Here is a 23,055-nt window from a genome sequence, read left to right on the forward strand (position 1 = left end):
GCACATTTAATTGGGAAATGGAGGTTTTTATTCAACTGTGTTTTCTTTTTTAATTGTTTCTATTTTCAATTATTAAATGTACAAAGTAAAAAAAAAAAAAAACCCAAAAAAAGAAAAACAGGTGTTCCAAACCCTGCCACGCAAGGTGTCAAATTAGTGGGCACAAACAATTTCATTTTTAATAAATGAATCTAAGCCAGACTGTAAATAGAGGCAAGTTTAAAAAAGCAGGCCTGTGGCAGGTACTCAAAAAGAATTTGTTGAATTCCCTAATTTTCTTTTGATACCCTTTTCAAATGGGGCTTTTTAATCTGAAAAACAGATTTCTTTACAGGTTGTGAAATACTCTATCTCCCTGAATTAAGCTATCTCTTTCACCCAATATCTCAACCTCTAAGATCCTTAGTTACTGTGAAACACATTTAGCTTTCTGCAGTATTAATTTTGAGAAAGTTCAAGTTAGCAAAACTTCCTAGAACCTAGAAAAGAAACCCATTGTTCGCTGACCCAGCTTCTGATTAGGCAGAGTGGGAGAGCAGGTCTTCGTCTTTGGAAAAGGAGGAAGTTAGAATTTAGGCTGTAATAATTATATTTTTCATTCTGTTTTAGAGAATGGCAGGCTCTTAGAAACAGTTCCTTTTGAATGTCTTGACCATAATAGGGCTCAGGGACTTGGCAGCCAGGGTGATTTATCGCTACAATGGCTTCTGATGAGGAATAACTAAAAACCCCCTTCCAAGACCTTGCTGGCTTCTCTTTCGAGAGCCTGGAAGTCCCAGTTCAAAGCTAGCTAACGTTAACTGTGCTTTGTGCCATGAAGAGAGTCGGTAATGTGACTTTGTTGTTGTTATGTGTTACATGCTATGGAGGTAAAAACGAGCAGGGGCCCTGCCACTGGGCATCGCAGCCTGCAGGCAGCTGATCTCATTAGCGCTTCAGTCCAAGTCGGCACAAAATGCAGTTTGAGCAGGAAGCAGGAGCTGGTAAAGCATCTCAGGAAACGAGGGTTAAAACCCTGAGGTCTGCCTGTGTTTGGGTGGAAGGAAGGAAGCATTCCAGGTAGCAGAACATTGTGAACAAAGGCTCAGAACGTGAAAGAACAGGGTGTTTTGATGAAAGGGCAATAAATCCAGGGGAGGGAGAGGTTCCAAAACAGGGCTGATGTCAGATTACAAGTATCTGATTATAATTAGACGAAGGAGGATTGGCCACTGAGCAATTATGTTAAGCAGAAACAATGAAGTGAGTGACCTGTATTTTGGAAGATATGGCTGGTTTAGCAGTGTAGCAGACCCGGGGATACAGACACCGGGGCAGGAGATGAATTAGGCGGCCACTGCAGTAGTGAGGAAAGATGGTGTCGACGGCTGTGGGAACAAAGGGAGGAAGAGATTTCAGAAATATTCCTGAAAAAGTGAATGACCAACGACTAGATGTGGGAGCTAAGGGAAGAAATGAAGATGATTTCAAGATTCTTAGCTTGGGTGATAAGGTGTATGAGAGGAAGAAGTGGTGTTGGGGTAGAAAGGGAAGCTAATGAAGTGCCTTTGAGGTCTTTATCTTGATACTTACTTTGGCCTTTTAAAATACGATTCCCTTGGAAAGTGGCTGTGGCTCAATCAGTTGGGCTCCTGCCTAACATATGGGAGGCCCTGGGTTCGTGTCCCGGGGCCTCCTTGTGAAGGCAGGCTGCACCGCAGAGCTGACAGCCCATGCGCAGTTGGAGAACTGACACAGCAAGATGACGCAACAAAGGGAGACAAGCAGATACAGAAAAAATGCACAGTGAATGGACACTGAGAAGAGACAGCAAAAGAAAAGGAACAAGCTGCAAGTGGGGGGGAGTAAATAAATAAATAAATCTTTTAAAAAAATACTATTCCCTTGGCTGTGATATAACCTGAACCCTTTACCTCCTTCTAACAGAGACTTCTTTGGAATGACCTGTGCTTGGTCTCTCCCTCCTCCCCGCCGAGGCAGTGCTTACTTGGTGGTGGAACCAGATTGTACATTGTCAACATGGTATCTAAGGAAAAATTCCAAAAGGCAACCTTTACTCCGGTAAGTTTAGTGGCTGCATAAATCTTTGATGCTCATGTTTGGAAACATAAGTGTTAGTTTTAATTAGTGTTGGATTTAATCAACAAAATTCTGTCCCTGCTCATCTTCTCCAGCCTCATTATCACACTACTGACCAGACAGGAGGTCAATATTAATAAAGTACCAGGTTTTTTAGCAGAAAGTGAGGGACAGAACGTGGCCACCTTCCCTCCAGGCATGACCTGTATGTGGTTAAGGAGCCCACGTTTTTAACAGACCCCCTATCATTTATGACTTTTTTTTTTAAGATTTATTTTCAATTTATTTATCCCCCCCCCCGCCCTGTCTGCTCTCTGTGTCCATTCTCTGTGTGTTCTTCTGTGACTGCTTCTATCCTTATCAGTGGCACAGGAATCTGTGTTTCTTTTTGTTGTGTCATCTTGTGTCAGCTCTCCGTGTGCGGGGCCATTCCTGGGCAGGCTGCACTTTCTTTCGTGCTGGGCGGCTCTCCTTACGGGCGCACTCCTCGCACGTGGGGCTCCCCTATGCGGGGACACCCCTGTGTGGCAGGGCACTCCTTGCGCGCATCAGCACTGTGCGTGGGCCAGCTCCACACGGGTCAAGGAGGCCCGGGGTTTGAACCGCAGACCTCCCATGTGGTAGGCAGAAGCCCTAACCACTGGGCCAGGTCCATTTCCCCATTTACGACTTTTGAAATAACCTGTGCCACTACAGATCTTCATGCCTACATCAAGGAGATCATGGCCAGAATCCCAGGGGCCGCCCCCCTTTCATGCGCCCTTCCGGCCACTACCCCTCTGAAAGCAGCAGCCAACTTGACTGCTAATGACGGAGTGTTAGTTCTGCCATTTTGAATCTGTCTGTTAAGTAGAGTCATACGATGCGGTTTTAGTCTGGCTTCTTTTACTCAACATCAGATGGTCATCTCTGTGGGCTTATTGCTGCGTGGAAGCCCAGCGTGTGGTGACACCGTGTCATCCGTCCCGCTGCCGACAGACACCTGGGTCTTTTCCAGCCTTGGTCTGTCATGAACTGTGCTGCTGTTCTGATGAGCACATGGGGAAGCAGGTCCCTCGTCCAAGGGATGGTGTCCAGCTAAGAGGAGATTTGGGTACACAGATCGGGAGGGAAGCATGCCAAGTGGTGGAGGCAGCGGAGAGGGAAGAGCTGGAGCTGCAAGCCAGGGCGTGCCACGGGCTGCTGGCAACACTGAGAAGCCTGGCAGAGGCAAGGCAGGTTTCTCCCCCGGGTTTGAAAGGGGCACGGCCCTGCCGCCTCGATTCCAGAGTCCTGGCCTCCAGGCATGAGAGGCGACAACGTGCTCTCAGCCAGCCGGCTCGCGGGACTGTGTTACGCAGCCCTGGGAAACTCAGACAGACCTGCCTGCAGGAGCAGCGGAGCTGCTGCTAACAGGCTGTGAGCTCGTCCCTTCATAATTTTTCATGAGACCAAGCAGATTTCTGATACCTAAGGAAGGAACATTTCAAGCTCTCACTGGCGGGCCTGTGTACCAGCCGGCAATCTAATTTTGATAACTGTTATCTGAAAACAGTTCACCTATTTAACATTTACTAAATGCCTCCTCTGTGCCAGGCACTGGGCAGGTGCTAAGGAAACAATCCGGGTCCCAGCCCTCTCAGGGCTTAGCGGGAGACGGAAGGGAGTCCGACAGCTGCAGCACTTGCATTAAACTGAGCATGTGTGAGACCTCCTGACTCACGAGTCTACTTCTCCTCCTTTCTGGGTCACCGTGGCCCGTCGGCTTCATCCTTGCTGGCACTCCCTCGGGGCCCCGTCGAGCCACTGCCGGCATGCCCTTCCGGGCAGGATGACGCACTCTTGAGGGGCCTGCACCCTTCTGAGCCCCCGACTGTCTGTGTCTTGTAGACTTTCATAGCCTCACTTGCCTTCATCTACTCCTATTTTCTCTACTCACTGATTACATTCTTAAAAGCAGCTTCAAACATTTTGTAGAATGAGGTGGAGGAGAAACTTAGGAAGGAGCGTGCTGGAGTCTGGCCCACCGCTCGGGCTCAGAACACACTGCCTAAGGAGCGAAGCAGCACGCCAACGGGAGGGCGGCCGGGGTGCCCGAGGAATCCCGCGGAAGGCGTCTGCCGGGGCCTGTGGCAGAGCCCGCCGTGAGGGTGTTCCTCCAGCCACACTGGGCAATTTCAAAATCCACGCTAGTAATGGACAGCACACGGGAAAAATACTATTCCCGAGTCTGACAGGGAACGGGGAATATTTACAGAGCTTCAAAGTACCTTCCCACGAAATATATCTAGGAGTTAGAAAATGGAGAAGAGTAGCTTTCCAGTGTGCGAACCCGGCAGAACCACCTTGATCAAGTGGTCAAAGCGGGTGTCGCCAGGACAGGGCAAAGCGAGCGGCAGGGTCCCGGCGGCGCAGGGCGGGCCCCAGCAGGGCACCCCTGCTGGAGAAGCCTGCCCGAGTCAACCCCGCGGCAAGCCCGGGCCAGCCGCAGCGAGCGCCACCACGAGGGACGTGCCTGTGGCCTTCACAAGTGCCAGGCATGGAAATGGAGACTGAGGAGAGAGGTTCAGGAGCCTGGAGAGACGCGGCCACGATGGGTGATGAGTAATGCTAACGTGGACTCTCTTGCTAAGAAGGACATGACTGGGCCAACTGGACAAACCTGAATGAGCCTAAGGATTAAAAGGGATCAATTTACCAATGCTAATTTCCTGATCTGGAATATCCTGCTCTGTAGGAAATACATATTGACGTAACTGGTGGTGATGGAGTATCAGGTCAGCAACTTACTCTCAAATGGTTCAGGACAAAAAGATTCTCTGTGTAGTAACTGCAACTTTTCCCATACAGTTTAGACTGTTGCAAAATAAAAATTTTATTAAAAAATATATTAGTCAGTGCTTATTTCAGCAGCACAAATGTACTAAAGTTAGAATGATACAGAAAAGATTAGCATGGCCCCTACACAAGGATGACACAGAACTTCATGAAGCATTCCATATATTTTTAAAAGTATCTATTTTATTTCAGCAGCCTTTAAAGTTTTCTTTTTCTTAAAAAAGGAGGCTGGCCAGAAGAGAAGAATCTTCAGCTCCAGGACGGCTTCATTAATTTGGAGAGAAAACGTGTCCATGGACCCACATGTGTGCCACGCCGGAGCTGGCAGCTCGGAACGTGTGTTCTCTCTGCCGGCACGCCGCGCCGCGCCCTCCACGCCTGCCGCCGGGGCTGTCACCAGCCGAGCGACTGCTGCAGGGCTTCATACATCACTTGATCCTGAGCAGAGGGGGAGAGACAGGACACGCAGCTCAGCACTGGGAAACGGACCTGCCCTTCTGCATCTCCACGCCACAGGGAGCGCGTGGCCTTCCCGGCAGCGGAGGAAAGTCTGCTTTACAACCACCCAACAAGATTCCTATGTGCAGGGAAACGGACTTTGGCCCAGTGGTTAGGGCGTCCGTCTACCACATGGGAGGTCCGCGGTTCAAGCCCCGGGCCTCCTTGACCCGTGTGGAGCTGGCCATGCGCAGTGCTGATGCGCGCAAGGAGTGCCGTGCCCCGCAAGGTTGTCCCCTGCGTGGGGGAGCCCCACGCGCAAGGAGTGCGCCCGTGAGGAAAGCCGCCCAGCGTGAAAAAGAAAGTGCAGCCTGCCCAGGAATGGCGCCGCCCACACTTCCCGAGCCGCTGATGACAACAGAAGCGGACAAAGAAACAAGACGCAGCAAAATAGACACCAAGAACAGACAACCAGGGGAGGGGGGGAATTAAATAAATAAATAAAATCTAAAAAAAAAAAAAAAAAAAAAGATTCCTATGTGCAGATCTGATGAGTGAGGAAGCACAATTGTAAACTCTACTGCATCCAGAAGGAACCGGGAGGACAAAGCAGAGGCCTCGTAACATACTAACAAACGTAAGAAACTGCCAGAATGTTTTCTAAAGGGGTTGTACCATTTCTCATTCCCCCAACAATGTATGAGATTGTTTTACATTCTGGTCAGCATTCGCACTGTCAGACTTCTAAATGTGAGTCTCTAGTGTGTGTCATGGCCTCCACTGTGGTCACACGAGCATTGGAACTTAAAGTCTTTGGAAGTAATTCCACTCCTATGTATTTATCCCAAGGAAACTATGTCAGCAGGTTTTTGTTAGGTTTTTGGCTTTAGAACTTTCTGAATAAAACAATTTTATCAAATTATTCCTTTGGATAGGTAAAATGTTCATAAGCCTTAATGTATTCAAGTTTATACAGTGGGAAACACATTTGGCTCAACTGATAGAGCATCCGTCTACCACATGGGAGGTCCAGGGTTCAAACCCCGGGCCTCCCTGACCCGTGTGGAGCTGGCCCATGCGCAGTGCTGATGCGCGCAAGGAGTGCCCTGCCACGCAGGGGTGTCCCCCGCATAGAGGAGCCCCATGCACAAGGAGTGCACCCCACAAGGAAAGCTGCCTTGTGGAAAAAAAACACAGCCTGCCCAGGAATGGCGCTGCACACACGGAGAGATTACACAGCAAGATGATGCAACAAAAAAGAAACACAGATTCCCAGTGCCACTGACAACAATGCAGGCAGACACAGAAGAACACAGAGTGAATGGACAAAGAGAGCAGATAACAAAGGGGGAAAGGGGAGAGAAAAAAATAAAAATAAATTTTTAAAAAATTGTTTGAAAAAAAATTAAAAAGTTACAAAGTAAAAAAGTCTCTTTCCCATCCCTTCTTCCCCAGGTAAAGATTTTCCTTTTGCATATATAAGCAAATACTAATATTCATAATTTCCCCTCCTTTTTACACAAATGGCAGCAAATTCCACACCAGGTCCTGCCTGTTCTTTTTATTTAACAATATATTTAGGAGGTGTATTTTCAGTGTTTTAGAACAGTTACCTCTTAATTCAGTATATCATCAATAATTCAGAATGCTTTCACAATTTTTAGCTACTTTATATGCAATGCTCCACTGAATAAATAACTGTAGACTGCCGTGCATTTCTGAGGATGAATTCACAAAAAGGTGAAAACGTAACCGGGTAAGCTGTCACCCGAAAGGGATCCCCATATGCTCTCCAGGGAGGTGACCAATGGGGTGGGAGCAGGTTTCGAGAGGTTTGCCAACTGATAGCTAAAAAACAGCATTTCAGCTACTTTTCTTTTATTGCAAAAAAGGTAGGATTTCCCCTTATATTTACAAGCACATTTCCTTTTCTGTGAAGGGTCTATTCATATTTTTTGTCCATTTTTCTATTAGGTTTTTAGTCTTTTTCTTATCAAGTTTTGGTTATTTTTTATGTATTAAGGAGATAAGCTTTTTGTGACAGCAACTGCAAATGTATCATATAGTTTGCCATTTGTCCTTTGACAGATTTTTTCATGCAAAAATTTTGACTTTTTGTGTCAAACTCTTCAATTTTTTTTCATTTATGGATGCTGGATTTTGTGTCATAGTTAATAAGGCCCTTTCCACTTGAGTTTATAGACAAATTCTATTTCTCATTATGGTTTTAATTTAAATTTCTGATTCACCTGGAATGTATCCTGGTATACAATATAAAGTATGAGTTCAATGTTAATTTTTCCAATGCCTTCCCAGTTGTACCAATATTAGTCACTAAATAATCCACCCTTCCCCATGTGATGCCACATTTTTTGGATAAATTATGCATTAGGATCTATTCCTGAACTTATCCGGCTCCCGTCTACCATGTGGGAGGTCCAGGGTTTGGTTCCCAGGGCCTCCTGGTGAAGGCGAGCTGGCCTGCACGGTGACCTGGTCTGAGCAGACAGCCGGCCCACACGGAGTGCTGGCCCATGTGGAGTGCTGACCCACGCGGAGAGCTGGAGCGCAAGATGACATAACAAACAGAGACACAGAGGAGAGATAGTAAGAGACACAGCAGACAGGAAGCTGAGGTGGCACAAGAGATTGAGCACCTCTCCCCAACTCCACAAGGTCCCACGATCAGTTCCTGGCACCACCTGAAGAGAAGACAAGCAGACACAGAAGAACACACAGCAAGTGGACACAGAAAGCAGACAGTGAGAACAAAACAATGGGGTGGGGCGGTAAATAAATCTTAAAAAAAAAAACATTTCTTTAAAAAAAAAAAGGTAAAATAAAAATAATTTGAAAAGACAAAGACAAAAAATCACACCATATTAGCATTTCTTAGGCCCTAGTCCCAGGCAAAACTTTTTAAAGTTTTCTGGATTGTTCCTATTTGCTTTTTTTTCTCCATATAAACTTTAGATTGAACCTGTCTGGTTTTAAAAACAAAAGTATATAAAAATCAAAATAAAAAACCAAAGCATAGAGACATGATAATAATTGTGACCACCACGTGGCCTCAACACTAAAGTTTCATCTTTCCCTAGTGAACTGGGAAAAGTCAAATAAGCTACAGACAACAAAAATGACTACAATGTGCTCTAACTTCCTGTACAATGGAAGCTGAAGTTAGGCTTGATGGAAGATATGAAGAAGCGGATAGTTTTTAAAAATTTACAAAAATTGCAAGCTAAACTCATAGAAAATTAGCAACAATATATTATTTCATAAGTATAGTGTTTTTTATTTTGAAAAATTGAGTCTACAATCATATTTTATTTTGATGAGAATCCTGTGATAAAGGCAGAACAGATGCCATCTCTATCTAACAAATCAGAAGAAAGAATAAATATTCTATTCAAAATAGAAAACCATTTCTTGGAGTTCACTAATGTTCACCTCTGGTTTGGCAGGTGGCTTTTTTGTATGTTTCACAAGAAAAGAAAATTACATACCAATATACCATTCTAATATAGATCAGAAATCCTCAACAAAATACTAGCACATCGAATCCAACAGCACATTCAAAGAATCAAACACCATGATCAAGTGGGATTTATCCCAGGAATGCTATGGTGGTTCAACATAAACAAATCAATTAATGTCATATACCACATTCATCTACATTCATAGAATGGAGGAAAACTACATGATCATTTCAACTGCTGCAGAAAAGGCATTTAACAAAATCCAGCACCCCTTCTTGATAAAAACTTAGAAAACTAGTAATGGAAAGAAGCATCCTTAACATGATAAAGGGTATATCTGAAAATCCACCATCGACATAATACTCAATGGTGAAAGACTGAAACCTTCCCTTTAAGATCAAGAACATATAAAACAACATGACTTTAAAATGCTGTTTGACCTAAAGTAAGGGGGAAATGGAAAGGAGAAATGAGTTTATATGGCTACGAGTTTCTAAAAAAGAGTCTGGAGGCTGGCAGAAGGTTTGCCCTCATGCACAACTGAGCAGAGTCAGAGAGACAGATAAAGCAGATACAACCCCCAGATATTGGTTCCTATGAAGGCTAAAGAGACCCATGAGAGTTATGGTCATGGCCGATGGGGTTAACTATCAGGGCATATGGCCCCTCTTTGGAAATGGTGTTTATGTGTGATGAATCTGGACTCAGATGGGATCTCCCTTCATAAGACTTTCATGCTAATGTGCTGGAGGTGCAGTTAATGTTGGGGTTTAAGATATATTTAGGGGATTTGAATCTCTGGACTGACAATGTGATAGCCAGGTCCTGAGCCTCAACAGACTCCAGCACCTACAATCTGATTTATTGGACTTACCACACTCAGCTAAGATGGAGTTGAAGAAGGACAATCACCACACCATGGAGCCTAGAGTGATTACAACTGAAAATGGGAGGATGGCAGCCAGCATCCATGTGGAATCTGAGCCTCCTCTTGACATAGAGGTGCAATGGACACAACCAATCCAATGTCCACATAGAAGAGGTGGCATTGGATTGGGAAAAGTGGACATGGTGGACGATGGGTATGGGGAAGGGCAGGAAGAGATGAGAGGTGGGGGCGTATTTGGGACGTGGAGCTGCCCTGGATGGCGCCTCGGGGGTGATCACCGGACATCGTGGATCCTCACAGGGCCCACTGGATGGAATAGAGGAGAGTATGGGCCATGATGTGGACCATTGTCTATGAGGTGCAGAGGTGCCCAAAGATGTACTTACCAAATCCAATGGATGTGTCATGATGATGGGAACGAGTGTTGTTGGGGGGAGAGAGGGGGGGTGGGGGGGTGGGGTTGAATGGGACCTCACATATATATTTTTAATGTAATATTATTACAGAGTCAATAAAAAAAAAAAAAAAAAGAGATAAGAAAAAAAAAAAAAGAACAAGAAAAGGATGCCCACTGTCACCACTGTTATTCAACATTGTACTGGAAGTTTTAGCTAAAGCAATAAGGCAAGAAAAATAAATAAAAGGCATTCAAATTAAAAAGGAAGAAGTGAAACTTTCACTATTTGCAAATGACATGACTTAGTGATCTAGAGATTCAACATAATTCCAATAAAAATTTCAACAGCCTTCTTTGCAGAAATGGAAGAGTCAATCATCAAATTCAAATGGGAAAGGGGAAAGGACCATGAATAGCCAAAACCATCTTGAAAAGAATGAAATTGGAGAACTCACACGTCAGGATTTTAAAACATATTACAAAACATATGGTATTGGCAAAAGGACAGACATCCAAACCAGTAAAATAGAATTGGGAGCTAAAAAATGAACCCTCGTATCTATGGTTAGTTGATTTTTTACAAGAGTACCAAGACCTCTCAATGGACAAAGAATATCTCTTAAACTTATGATGCTGGGAAAACTACATAGCCATGTGCATTAGAATGAAGGTGAACTTCTACCTCACACCATAGAAAAAATTAATTTGAAACGGATCAAAGACCTAAATATAAGAACCCAGACTATAAGACTCCTGGATGGAAATGTACAGAAACATCTTCAGGATGTTGGGCAATGATTTCTTTGGCTTTATACCAAAAAACAAGCAACAAAAGAAAAAATAGATAAACAGGACTTCAAAAAATTGAAAGACAATCAAGAAAATGGGAGGAAATATGTGTAAAGCAGATACGTGATAAAGGTTTAATACCCAGAATATATAATCTGCTTCAAATCAACAACAAAAAGACTAACAACCTAATTAAGAAATGGGGAAAGGACTTACATATTTCTTCAAAGAATATATACAAATGGCCAATAAGCACATGCAAAATGTTCAACATCACTAGCCATTAGAGAAATGCAAATCAAAACCACAATAAGGTATCATTTCATACAGTATAATGGCTACTATTAAAAATGGAAAATAAGTATTGGAGATGATATGGAGAAATAGAAACCCCTGTACATTGTTTGAGGGAATGTAAGACAGTGCAGCCACTGTGGGAAACAGTTTGGCAGTTCATCAGAAATATAAATATAGAATTACCACATAACCTGGTAATCTCACTTCTAGGTATTTTCAATTCTAAAAGAATTGATAGCCAGGACTAAAACAGATATTTGCTCATCAAAGCTCATCACGGCATTAATTCACAATTGCCAAAAGGTGAAAGCAACCCAAATGCTCATCAACAGATGACTAGATAAACAAAATCTGGTATATACATACAATGGATTTTTCAGCCATAAAAAGGAATGAGGTTCTGATACATGCAACAAAATGGATGAACCTTGAAAATATAATGAGTGAAATAAGCCTACCACAAAAAGACATATATTACATGATCTCACATGAAATATTACAATATGCAGATTCATAGGTGGGGTGGGGATGGGAGTGGGGAATAGGGAGTTAAAGCTTAACTGGTACAGAGTTTCTATGGGGGGTGATGGAAAAGTTTTGGTAATGGATGGTAGTGGTGGTGGCACAACACTGTGAATATAAGTAAAAGACAGAAAGTGGACTTGGCCCAGTGGTTAGGGCGTCTGCCTACCACATGGGAGGTCCACGGTTCAAACCCCGGGCCTCCTTGACCCGTGTGGAGCTGGCCCATGCGCAGTGCTGATGTGCGCAAGGAGTGCCATGCCACACAGGAGTGTCCCCCGCGTAGAGGAGCCCCATGCGCAAGGAGTGCACCCGTAAGGAGAGCTGCCCAGCGCGAGAGAAAGTGCAGCCTGCCCAGGAATGGCGCCGCACACATGGAGAGCTGACACAACAAGACAACGCAACAAAAAGGAATACAGATTCCCGGTGCTGCTGATAAGGATAGAAGCGGTCACAGAAGAACACGCAGCAAATGGACAGAGAGAGCAGACAACTGGGGGTGAGGGGGGGAAGGGGAAAGAAAAAAAAAAAGTAAAAGACTTGTATATACTTCGAAGTGGATAAAATGGGAAATTTTAGGTTGTATATGTTACCAGAAAAAAAAGAAACAACCAAACCACAGAATTGTACAACACAGTGAATCCTGATGCAAACCACGGACTATAGTTAATAGTACAATTATAACAATACTGTTTCATCAATTATAATAAAGGTACCACTCTAAGGCAAAAATGTTCACAGGGAAAACTATGTGTGTGGGGGGGTAGTATATGGGAATTCTGTACTCTTTGTATGTAGTTCTGTAAACCTACAACGTCTCTAAAAAATATTTTTTAAAATGTAGTTATATGCCTGAAAGATACCCAAACCAGCCCAAACCCCTTTAGTTTTCTGTGTATTTTTTCAGTTAAAAATCATAGGTTAGTCACTTGACCTAGAATAGTTAGACCCAGGTGGGTAGCACTGCAACTTGGGAACCCATTTCAGGCAACTGCTTTGGACTTTGACTTGGAGTCGTCAATCAATACTCCTTAAGAAATGCTGGGCTTGGAGAAGGAAGGGGTTGGGGAGCAGGAGGTAGTAAACAGCTAACGATTTTATGAAGTTTTAGTAAATCCAATAAATAGGTGCTCATAGCTAAGGTACATTATACTTCCATCCGAGACTCTGGAACAATATGAAACACCAAAGGAACAAAGCTTACCATAATATCCAATTCAGACATTTCTTTGGGTTGGATATTTACCTTCTGGTGTTGCAATAAACTGACTTCATTTGATAGCACCTATTTTAACTTATTACGAAGAAAACGCTTCAACAAAGTAAGAAATAAACATGTAAAACGTAGCATTTTATGTAAGAAAAAGCCAGAGTGACTTTTTTAACCCTTCTCCTATCTTATGGTGAAGGTATTTTTGTTTCCCTGATATGTATGGGTTAGCATCTAAGAATTTAGTTTGGTTACAGTTTAGCCTTGAGAAGATAAGAAATATTAGTTTAAAAAGGGTGGAGCAGGTCAAAAAATACTTGAGTGAAACTACTTAAAATCTTGGAAACACACACTGTTCTCTCTGAATAAGTATTTATTAGTACTTAGAATCTAGTTAGGAAAGTTTCAGTCTTTAAGAACATATAATATTGAAAACTCTCAAGAATTCTCTCACAAAAACAATTTTTTTTTGCTTGTTGCCAGGACAAAAGTAACATGCAATTTCCACTTCAGGGTAAAGAGGTGGTATATAAAACATAATTTGTTAAATGGATTTTCACAATTCATGAGTTTATATCTACTAGTCTCAATTCTAGTCTCTTTTCTCTATACATTAAGAACAGTTCTTACCTTTTTTGACACAGACGGCTTTACTTTCTTGAAAGCTTCCTCAAAATGCTTAAGGCTAACCTTGAGTTCACCTGGGGAGCAAGTACATAAATACAGGCATCTTGGTATAGGTACTCACTGTGATTTATAACTTAGCTTCTCCTGAGAGATTTCTAAGCTTCCAGAGGGAACACTAAAGAGAGGAGTGATGCAAATGGCTCTATTCTTTTTCAGAATTCAAGCCAGATATTAATCAGTACACTCCAAAGATACATATCACTCATAAACAGCTACGCCCTCTTGTATTGTTGTCCTTAACTTAACGGTGATACTTAACGTTACAACACTGGACTAGGGGGGATTAAATTCTTTACAAAGATATATTAGTACATAAATACTATAAAGCAAAAGTAAAATGTTAAATAAGGCTTGGTTTAGAATTTTTTTTTTTAGGACATAACTGGGGATTGAAACCATGTGCTCTGCACATGCAAAGCAGCTCAACCACTGAGCTACACCTGCTCCGCTTGGTTTAGAATTTTAATAAGACAATTTACATGACAATTTATACTTAAAACAGTAAGCGTCCCATACAGGTATTAGTATAGTACATTTCCCTAACAACAAAATAAAATGTGTGGCTGAACACATCAAATACAAATTAAATGGCATTACCAATTTCAATTTTAAGAAGATATCAACACAAAGCCCCCAAATGACAGATAGCTTGAAATGAGAGCAGCAGCAAAGTAGGAATGTCTGAATTTTTTATGTATATTTATATAGTAATATCCAAATGGAATTATTAGTAGCAGTCCCTACACAGTCATGAGATTCGGCTCTCATGTACAATACATGATGTTTTTATAAGATATTCTAATTTTGCTTATTTATGTCCTACCTATTCTCAAAAGGAATTTAAAGTAGCTCACAATAAATAAAAATAAAAGAAGTTCAGATAATTGCATCTTAAAATTAGTAATTAAAAAAAAAAAAAAGCAGGGACTTCACAAAGAAGATGTGTGTGTTGACAAATGAGAACTAAGAATATTCTGGTATTAAATGAAAACAAACTTTAAAACAAAGATTTTTTGGGAGCCAAAGAAAAAAGGGAAATGAAAACTTGAACTTCAGTTGACAGCACAAGTTTAGGGGACAAGGAAGGTCTTCTTGAAGAAAGGTATGCTACAGAACTACAACATGAAAGATTGCCATGAACTCCAAACGCCCAGCCACCACGGGAACCTAGCACAGTGAAGGCACGGTTGGAATGCAGGACGTGAATCTTTTCAGCCAGACAAATAAAAAAACAATGCACAGTCAAATGTGAAGGACAGTGCAAAGCTGGTGAGATACCCCCAAATCTTCAAACAATAAAATTTATGGATTTTTTATTTTGAAAGGAAAGCCTCTATTAATATATGGAAAGTTATTCAAATTTTTATTTCTTATGTGTATGTGTGTTTTCTAAGCTCTCCAATTCAGACTGCATTTTAATTGGCAAGTAGATATCACCTTAGCAAAAGAATGAGGTTTCCCAGAAATGATAAATAGACTAATCTTCTGTTGAAGACTATGACTGGAATTACTAACTGGGCTAAATCTGATCATGGGTATATTATTAAAGCTAAGGAAAGATACAGTACTTTTTATTAGAGAGGCACTAACTAGCACGGCTATTTCTGTTCTTTTCAACCACAGAGGTTACATACTATTTCAGAATAGTTTCTAAAGGTCTCATTACTAAAATGGCAGCCTTGATACCACAGATAATAGCTGCTAGAAAATTATTCTAATTGTGATTTTCCAGGTCAACAGGGTTTTAAGTATCCAGGATTATAATGAACGAGAATTAAGAGATTCTGGAGAGAACTGTACCTTTTTCGTTTCTTCTCTTCTGACTTGCCATTTCCTGTCTCAAGGCACAGAGAGAAGCTTCCCGCACCAAAGCAGAGAGATCTGCACCTCTAGAATAAAAGAATTATTCTTATTTATTTATTCTTGGACACTGCAAAAGCACAGAAAGAAGTCTAATATCAATTTTCTTTTATATCACGTATAAAAAAATCAGGACAGAAACTGACAAGAAGGGTGGGATAAAATGATTATCATAATAAACACAAAAGCTCTTTCACTTAATATACTTTAGAAGAAAGGAAATTATAGAGGGGACAATGTAATAAATCATAAATAGCCCCATCTCATTAGGTACAGATGATAGTGTCAATATTAAAAGGTCTAAAATGTCCAGTCAGTAGAAAGAAACTTAAAAATTACTGTACTGTTTTCATTCACAAGGACTATCGGAAGTGCTAGTCGGCACATTCATATTTTACCTAATGTCTAAAATGAGCCTTTACAAAACGTCATTTAAGGATTGAAGTAATGAATGCACAACTGTGGTTGTAACAAATGGCACTAATAATATACTTTGGATGGATTGTTCACTTTATAAATAGGTATCAATAAAATTGATTTGTTTAAAAAATCATTTATGGCACCAAGTACAAACATAAAGGCTAGAAATATGTGATGTATTGATTCAAGTTTAAAATGAGAGGAAACATCCTAAATTACTTAAACATATTACAAGAACTAACAAGCCTTCATTTATTTAATTATTCATGTAATATTATGCTGAGTCAGCACAGCTCTACGAGTTCAATGAAAGACACTGGTACTGAGTGGGATTTCATTGCATTGTAACTCCAATAGGATTCTTGAGAAAAAGTTTTAATCTGGGGATAAAAATCTCATTTTTACAATCCATTTAAGGTAGGAAATGAAAGATCCATACAGCTTAAATTACTAACTAAATCCAATGTTTGTGTTGGTTAAGGATCAGAATTACAAGCTTAATTATAATGTACACACTTGGGTATTCATTTCTTTCTTTAATGTTAAACCTAACATCAGTGCAAAGACACCATAAACTGATGTAAACAGGGAGCCAAAGACTGTACTAGCACAGTGTCTCAAGCTGTGACGACAGCAGCACTGAAATGCAACTGCACACCACTCCTTACCCACCCCTTTATAATCTGGCACCAACCTGGTATCCTCCAAAAGCTCTGGCCCAGATAAGTTCTGCCATCAAACCTCCTTCCATGACTCACTGAAAATTTTTTCAGATTTTAGCACCCAAAGCTGTAAATGACTTAAATGGTCTTCTGAGTTTTTTAAAACATTTCCTCCTAAGTAGTGAGTTCATTTAATTAGAGACTGTTACAGGTTCAAGTTCCAACTAGGAGAGAGGCATCCCTCCTCTGGGCGGCAGGGGCTTTTACAGCTGTCCCTCCCCACCAGGGCCTGGGACTCTGCCCGTTTCCCCACTATTGACTGCTGACTGCTTCTTCACTATGTGAGCCACAGTCACTAAGGAGTGTACCATACCCCTCAGGTGTGTCAGGGTGGCAGAAAAAAGACGGAAACTCATTGCCCTAGATGTCCATATCTGGACTGGAAAACCTGAAGATATAACTTTGTATCATGACTACTCCCCTAAAAATGACCAGCGGAGCTGCAAATGGAATCATCTTGGTAAGAAATGGTTACGTGAAATTCTTCAGTCAGAACTAGAAATAACTCAGAGTGCGTTTATTACTACCAGTAGATCTGGATCTTCTTTGGGTTTAAGTTTACATGGCTGAGTAAGAGACTTCTGAGGCCTCAAAGATAAAAACACTGACTTACTTAGCTTTGGGAGGCACTACACTACTTGGCATTATTTTAGGGAAATATCCTGAGAAGCATATTGTAGACCATCTATAGAGCTTTTAAAATAAGCCAAAGGGGAGATAACTCTGTTAGTTAAACACATTTCATGGTCTTCCTTTATGTTCCAAATTAACAAATTTACTTTAAAACACAGATGGAAAAAAACAGAATTCAACCACCACCACAAACATCCGGAAGCCGAAGGCAGCAATGCCTGCCCTTCTGTTTTCACCACAGGCGTGTGGATGCCAACAGGGGTGGTGTGAAAAGCGCATTCCGAGGCACAGAATACGCAGCACAGGTAAACTGCTCTCTATTAAACGCTGATGCAGCTGGATGGTTGGGCTGCCAGTAAGAAAACATCTACTCAAACAATCTGGAAGGACATAGACAATATGAGAACGGTGACAGTGGGTGGGGTAGCTGAGGACCAAGGACCAGCCTAGGAAAGAACCTCCCATTCCCCATCCCCAGGGGTTCCTGTGGCACTAGAAATGGCTGCCTTCCATCTAAAAGGGAAGAAGCAAGGCAGAGCCGGGCACTACGAGGCGCTTCCCACAGCCTCACTGGCCTTCACCTTACAGATGGGGAAACCGAGCATCAGAGTTAACTAATTCAAAACTAAATACTTACGTATAGCAGTCACAGCGGCCATCACCAGCAATTGTCTCCAAATTTACATCCGTATCCAGAGGGGGTCTGGTACCATTCTAAATAAGTGAGGAAAATGAAGTTTCTTCATTGATGCTTTACGGACCAACACTCTCCACATAACTAGATTCTCAATACATAATAGTGGCTGCTGGACTAAATGAGTATAACTGACTGCCAGACCAAAGTTTTATAAATTCCCAAGAAGGAGGTTCCAAACTCATAAAAGCTGAAGGCAAACAATCCATGCTCTTGAAGTTTGAAGAATTTATGTGGCATTGTAGCAAAAATAAAACACTATCAATAAGAACAAAAAAGATACCTTCAATCATTCCAAAGGGGAAGAAACACATTTTCTTTGCCTGATTAAAGCAAAACTTAAGCAGGGTTTAATTTTGATGTGCACATGCTCATTCAGTGATGTGAGGCTGACTAGAAGAGGAGAACTGCTTTTCTCTCCTGAGCCGCATCTGCTTCCCAGTATTTAGTAATATACCAGTTTCCGTAGTGAACATGCTTTGAGATTCTTTTTGATAGGCTTCATGAATATAGTTGAATTTCTTTTACCATTAAACATCCAAAACATTGAAATGTTACTTTACTTGATGTCCAGTATCATCTAGAATTGCACAATCAGTTTTCCAGAATTATGAACCGGTCGTTAGAATTTGGCTGAAGCAATAATCTTATGTGCTCTTGAAGTGTTTTTATTGGTAGTCAAAATACTAATTTCTCTTCTTGCAACTTTCTTCTCATGAATACCACCTGCTTATGAAACATGGCTGACTGAACATTCCACGCTTCGTAGCCAAGATGCCTGGATATCCAGTACTTGTATGACACCTTCAATCACAGAGTTTACTGGAGTTGATCAAGGACTGTGTGGTGAGAGCTTTGGTTTCTCCTATAGCTCACTGCTTATCTGCTGGGAAGATTTCTCTTCTTCTTTTTTTTTTTTTTTAAAGATTTATTTTTATTTATTTAATTCCCCTCCCCTCCCCCGGTTGTCTGTTTTCTGTGTCTTTTTGCTGCGTCTTGTTTCTTTGTCCGCTTCTGTTGTTGTCGGGAAGTGTGGGCGGCGCCATTCCTGGGCAGGCTGCTCCCTCCTTCGCGCTGGGCGGCTCTCCTTACGGGTGCACTCCTTGCGCGTGGGGCTCCCCTACGCGGGGGACACCCCTGCGTGGCAGGGCACTCCTTGCGCGCATCAGCACTGCGCATGGCCAGCTCCACACGGGTCAAGGAGGCCCGGGGCTTGAACCGCGGACCTCCCATGTGGTAGACGGACGCCCTATCCACTGGGCCAAAGTCCGTTTCCCTGCTGGGAAGATTTCTGCTTCAAAGTCAGGACCCGTGTCTTAGGAAAGGGTAAACCTTGATTAACTCTGGTAAGATGTAGCCCCTCAGTCTGGGTGGAGCCACTCCCCTGAACTCGGCCACCTGGTCTTCAGTTCCCTCCTCCCTGGGTACAGCCATTCTCACAGTGATCGGCCACCCTTTCCACGTTCGTGTAACTGTCAGAAAGGGGCCCGGGATTCCTCCCCAGCAGCACCTGCAGCTCCACCATCCACCATCCTCCTCCTCTTCCTACAGGTCGCAGACTCAGTGACAGCAGCAGCGTCAGGGAAAGCCAAGACTGGGAGACGAGGAGCGGTGGTGGGAACTCCAGCATCCTTCATGCTGTGAGAGGAACAGCTTCCAACCATGCAGAGGCCACAACTGTGTAACGAAATCAGTATCATACCGTAGTGCCCACGCTCGTAACTAGTCCAGAAAAAATGTCTTGGACTGGAGGCCATGAAGGCATATCTGGGGCATACACTGGTGTGAAAGCAAATCCCTATTTGCATAATTCACAGGATTCTTCCCAATTACTATATTGTATATACTGCATATTGTATATAATTACTGCGTAACTCTCACTTAATTATCTAGCTTTTTCATCTCAAATTTATTAGTGCCCACACAGTGCCTAGAGAAAAAAAAAAGACCAATATACCAGGCCCTTGATACTGATGCTTGTATTTATAAGCCTTGTTCTTGTGAAACTGAAACTTCGCCTAGTAATATGTTTTGCCTGAGTGTTGCTTCCTGAGAACCTCCTTGTTGCTTGGAGGTGGCCTCTCTCAGGCAGCGCAGCACCAGGTTCACTCCTCCACGGCCCTCCTGAGGACCTCCTTGTTGCTTGGAGGTGGCCTCTCTCAGGCAGCGCAGCACCAGGTTCACTTCTCCACGCCCCTCCCCGGCCCCTCTTCCCGGCTGCGGCCTGGGGATGAGCCTCCCGGCCCTGAGGATTACAGCCTAGCACCAACTAGTGATGCACTTGGAAAAAGAGCCTGACCAAACGGAGGAGGAATTAAACACAACTGCGTTTTTATAGCTGAGAGATTCCCGAGTGAGCCGGTCATCCCAAGGCTGCCCTTACGCATGTCTCGGGAGGAGCTCACTGCCTGCCTCAAGCTGGGGCTCCTGAGGGCTCCAGAGACATCAGGACACTGCAGTCAGGGCAGACAGCGCCGGGAAATCGACACCTCACTGGGGGGTCTTACCTTGGAATGTCTGTTAACGTATCTCCCCAACGTAACAGAGTTAGACTCATTTAGGATTTCTCTATACCTGGTTCTTCTGCCCCTTTTATTTGAACCTATGATTAGCACCATACCCATTAAATACATGTCCAGAGACTTAAATCTTTGATCTGTTCCTTTCCAGTTGAGCCCTGAATCTCAGCAGAGCTGCAGCCAACACCTCCTCTCCGTTCACTGGAGTCACCCAGGACAACCAACAAAAGGATGATGGTTGTCCCCAAAACAGAGAGTATCTATGACTGCGAGCAAGACAGTTCCATCCACCTGCCCCATGGGATCTAAGCCCCCTCTCAATCAGAAGCAGAGTGGGTATGACCGTCCCACAATCCGTTAAGATTGAATAAAGAACAAACACAATATGGGGATGCAACCATGGACCAAAGTAGACGTTGTTATAGCAAAGGGAGAAGTTGTAACACCAATATAAAGACAGTTGTCACCAGAGGTTCTGAGAGGAGGGAGAGGAAAGAAGAGATACAATGTGGGGCATTTTGGGAACATTGGAGTGATTCTGCATGATATTGCAATGATGGATACAGACCATTATAAAAAGCCTATAAAATTGTACCGTACTAAGTATAAACCATAATGTAAACTATACACCATGGTTAGTAGCAATGTTTCAATGTTTGTTCATTAATTGTAACAAATGTACCACACTAACTAAAGATGTTATTAATAAGGGAAAATGTGAGAGGGGGAGAAGGAGGGTTACATGGGAATCCCCTATATTTTCAATGTAAGTTTTCTGTAATCTAAAACTTCTTTGGAAGCAGCTGTGGATCAATTGACTGGGCTCCCGTCTACCATATGGGAGGCCCTGGGTTCGCATCCCGGGGCCTCCTTGTGAAGGCAGGCTGGCCGTACCTTCAGAAAGCTGACGGCCGGTGCCTGCAGAGAGCTGATGGCTTGTGCCTGCAGAAAGCTGGCGCAGCAAGATGACGCAGCAAAGGTAGAGAAGCAAACACAGAACAATGTGCAGTGAATGGACACAGAGAACAGACAGGAAGAAAGTCACATGGGGGGAAATAAATTTTTAAAAAATTATTAGGCTCTCAATAAACATTAACCAAGATAATTAACATGAAACGAACATTCCGATATTTCTCTTCTGCGCCTCCAATGCGTAGAGCCCTGGGGAGGGGCCTGCAGGTAGCCTCGCCATCCATCCCCCTTTTAGGAGTTTTGAATTTGTTATAGGTAGGTCTGAGTAATGACAGCCCAGTGAAGGAGGCTCAAAGAATCTCCCTTTATCTACATCAAAAGAAAGTATTACAGGGAAATGGACTTGGCCCAGTGGTTAGGGCGTCCGTCTACCACACGGGAGGTCCGCGGTTCAAACCCCGGGCCTCCTTGACCCATGTGGAGCTGGCCCATGCGCAGTGCTGATGCGCACAAGGAGTGCCCTGCCACGCAGGGGTGTCCCCCGCGTAGGGGTGTCCCCCGCATAGGGGAGCCCCACGCGCAAGGAGTGCGCCCCATAAGGAGAGCCGCCCAGCATGAAAAGAAAGAGCAGCCTGCCCTGGAATGGCGCCGCCCACACTTCCCGTGCCTCTGACGACAACAGAAGCGGACAAAGAAACAAGACGCAGCAAATAGACACAGAGAACAGACAACCAGGGGAGGGGGGGAGTTAAATAAATAAATAAATCTGAAAAAAAAAGGAAAGTATTAAAAGAGGTCAAAAGTTAAAAAGCAATTTACCAATAGCAATCAAATAAAAAGGGGGTGAAATTTCATATCGTGACCTCTGAAAAGTGCCAAGCTAAGAGAAAGTTTTGGAGTGGCTAGTGACTAAGGCTCCTGCAGGGAAGAAGCACTGAGGAAACAAGGGGAGTTGATCAAGTCTTGTGACTGCCCACTAACATTCCAATCTGGAGAGAAGCAGCGTGAGGACATATCCCTAGGAAAGTTACAGAAGACCCTTCAGGTATACTATCCAAGGATTTCAGCAGAACCAGGAAGAACTGAGAAGATGTGCTATCATCCAGGACACAAGCCCAGGGGCGTGGGAGCCACTCAAGATGGAGAGAGCAGACCCAGGTATAAGGCATTTCATAGACTGCCTCTCAGAAGAGAAAAAGCTCGAGCCTTCTGTGTCAACAAGGGTTAACACATCAGCTTAGCGTCCTGAAATGTGGACAGAAACAAAGAACCAGATCTCAAATTGAAATGTGTGAAGGGTAGAAATATAACTTCCAGGTAAAGTGAGAAGGGGGATGGGAGAACTGGTCCACTCTAAATTATTTGAACAAAGAGAAGGGATGGATGGAGTTAACTATAGAGATGGAAAGAAAAAGCAAGTCATCTACCAAGGGGAAAAGAAAAGTCAGATTGGCCTCAGACATCTTTCTTTACAGACACATTCAATATCGAAAACATACGTTGCAATTTCTATAAAGACCAAAGCGAAAGTGTGTGGCCAAGGAAAAAGTATCCTGAGCTACACTGTCATTGAGGCTGACATTCTCAATGATGAAAGGAACTTAAGGAATACAGCTGAATAAACTATGAAAAGCTGGAATGAACAGCCAACCCAAGATGCATGAAAATAAAGAACTCAAAAATATTACAGC

The 23,055-nt window shown here is 43.0% G+C and overlaps 1 protein-coding gene and 1 non-coding gene across 9 annotated transcripts in view; one reads left to right on the forward strand and one right to left on the reverse strand.

The window, feature by feature from the left end:
- The window catches only part of NVL (nuclear VCP like), a 167,025-nt gene that overhangs the window by 10,275 nt on the left and 133,695 nt on the right, over positions 1 to 23,055 (reverse strand). For 3 of the 8 annotated variants that reach the window (XM_058275273.1, XM_071207757.1, XM_071207758.1), the window contains 4 exons: positions 17,877 to 17,953; positions 15,405 to 15,493; positions 13,548 to 13,618; positions 4,909 to 5,334 (listed from right to left, as the gene is read on the reverse strand). In XM_058275273.1, the coding sequence (XP_058131256.1) occupies positions 5,290 to 5,334; positions 13,548 to 13,618; positions 15,405 to 15,493; positions 17,877 to 17,953 (282 nt within the window). In that variant the 3' untranslated portion in view covers positions 4,909 to 5,289. Of the gene's footprint in view, positions 1 to 4,908; positions 5,335 to 13,547; positions 13,619 to 15,404; positions 15,494 to 17,876; positions 17,954 to 23,055 lie in introns of those variants that run through there. The other 5 variants (XM_058275271.2, XM_071207756.1, XM_058275279.2 and 2 more) reach the window with 3 other exon arrangements.
- On the forward strand, positions 4,956 to 5,064 carry LOC111765635 (U6 spliceosomal RNA). Its single transcript, XR_002797933.1, has one exon. It is a non-coding gene; the product is annotated as a U6 spliceosomal RNA (small nuclear RNA).

The sequence above is a fragment of the Dasypus novemcinctus genome, chromosome 13, assembly GCF_030445035.2.
Source record: "Dasypus novemcinctus isolate mDasNov1 chromosome 13, mDasNov1.1.hap2, whole genome shotgun sequence".
In the NCBI taxonomy this organism is placed as follows: domain Eukaryota; kingdom Metazoa; phylum Chordata; class Mammalia; order Cingulata; family Dasypodidae; genus Dasypus; species Dasypus novemcinctus.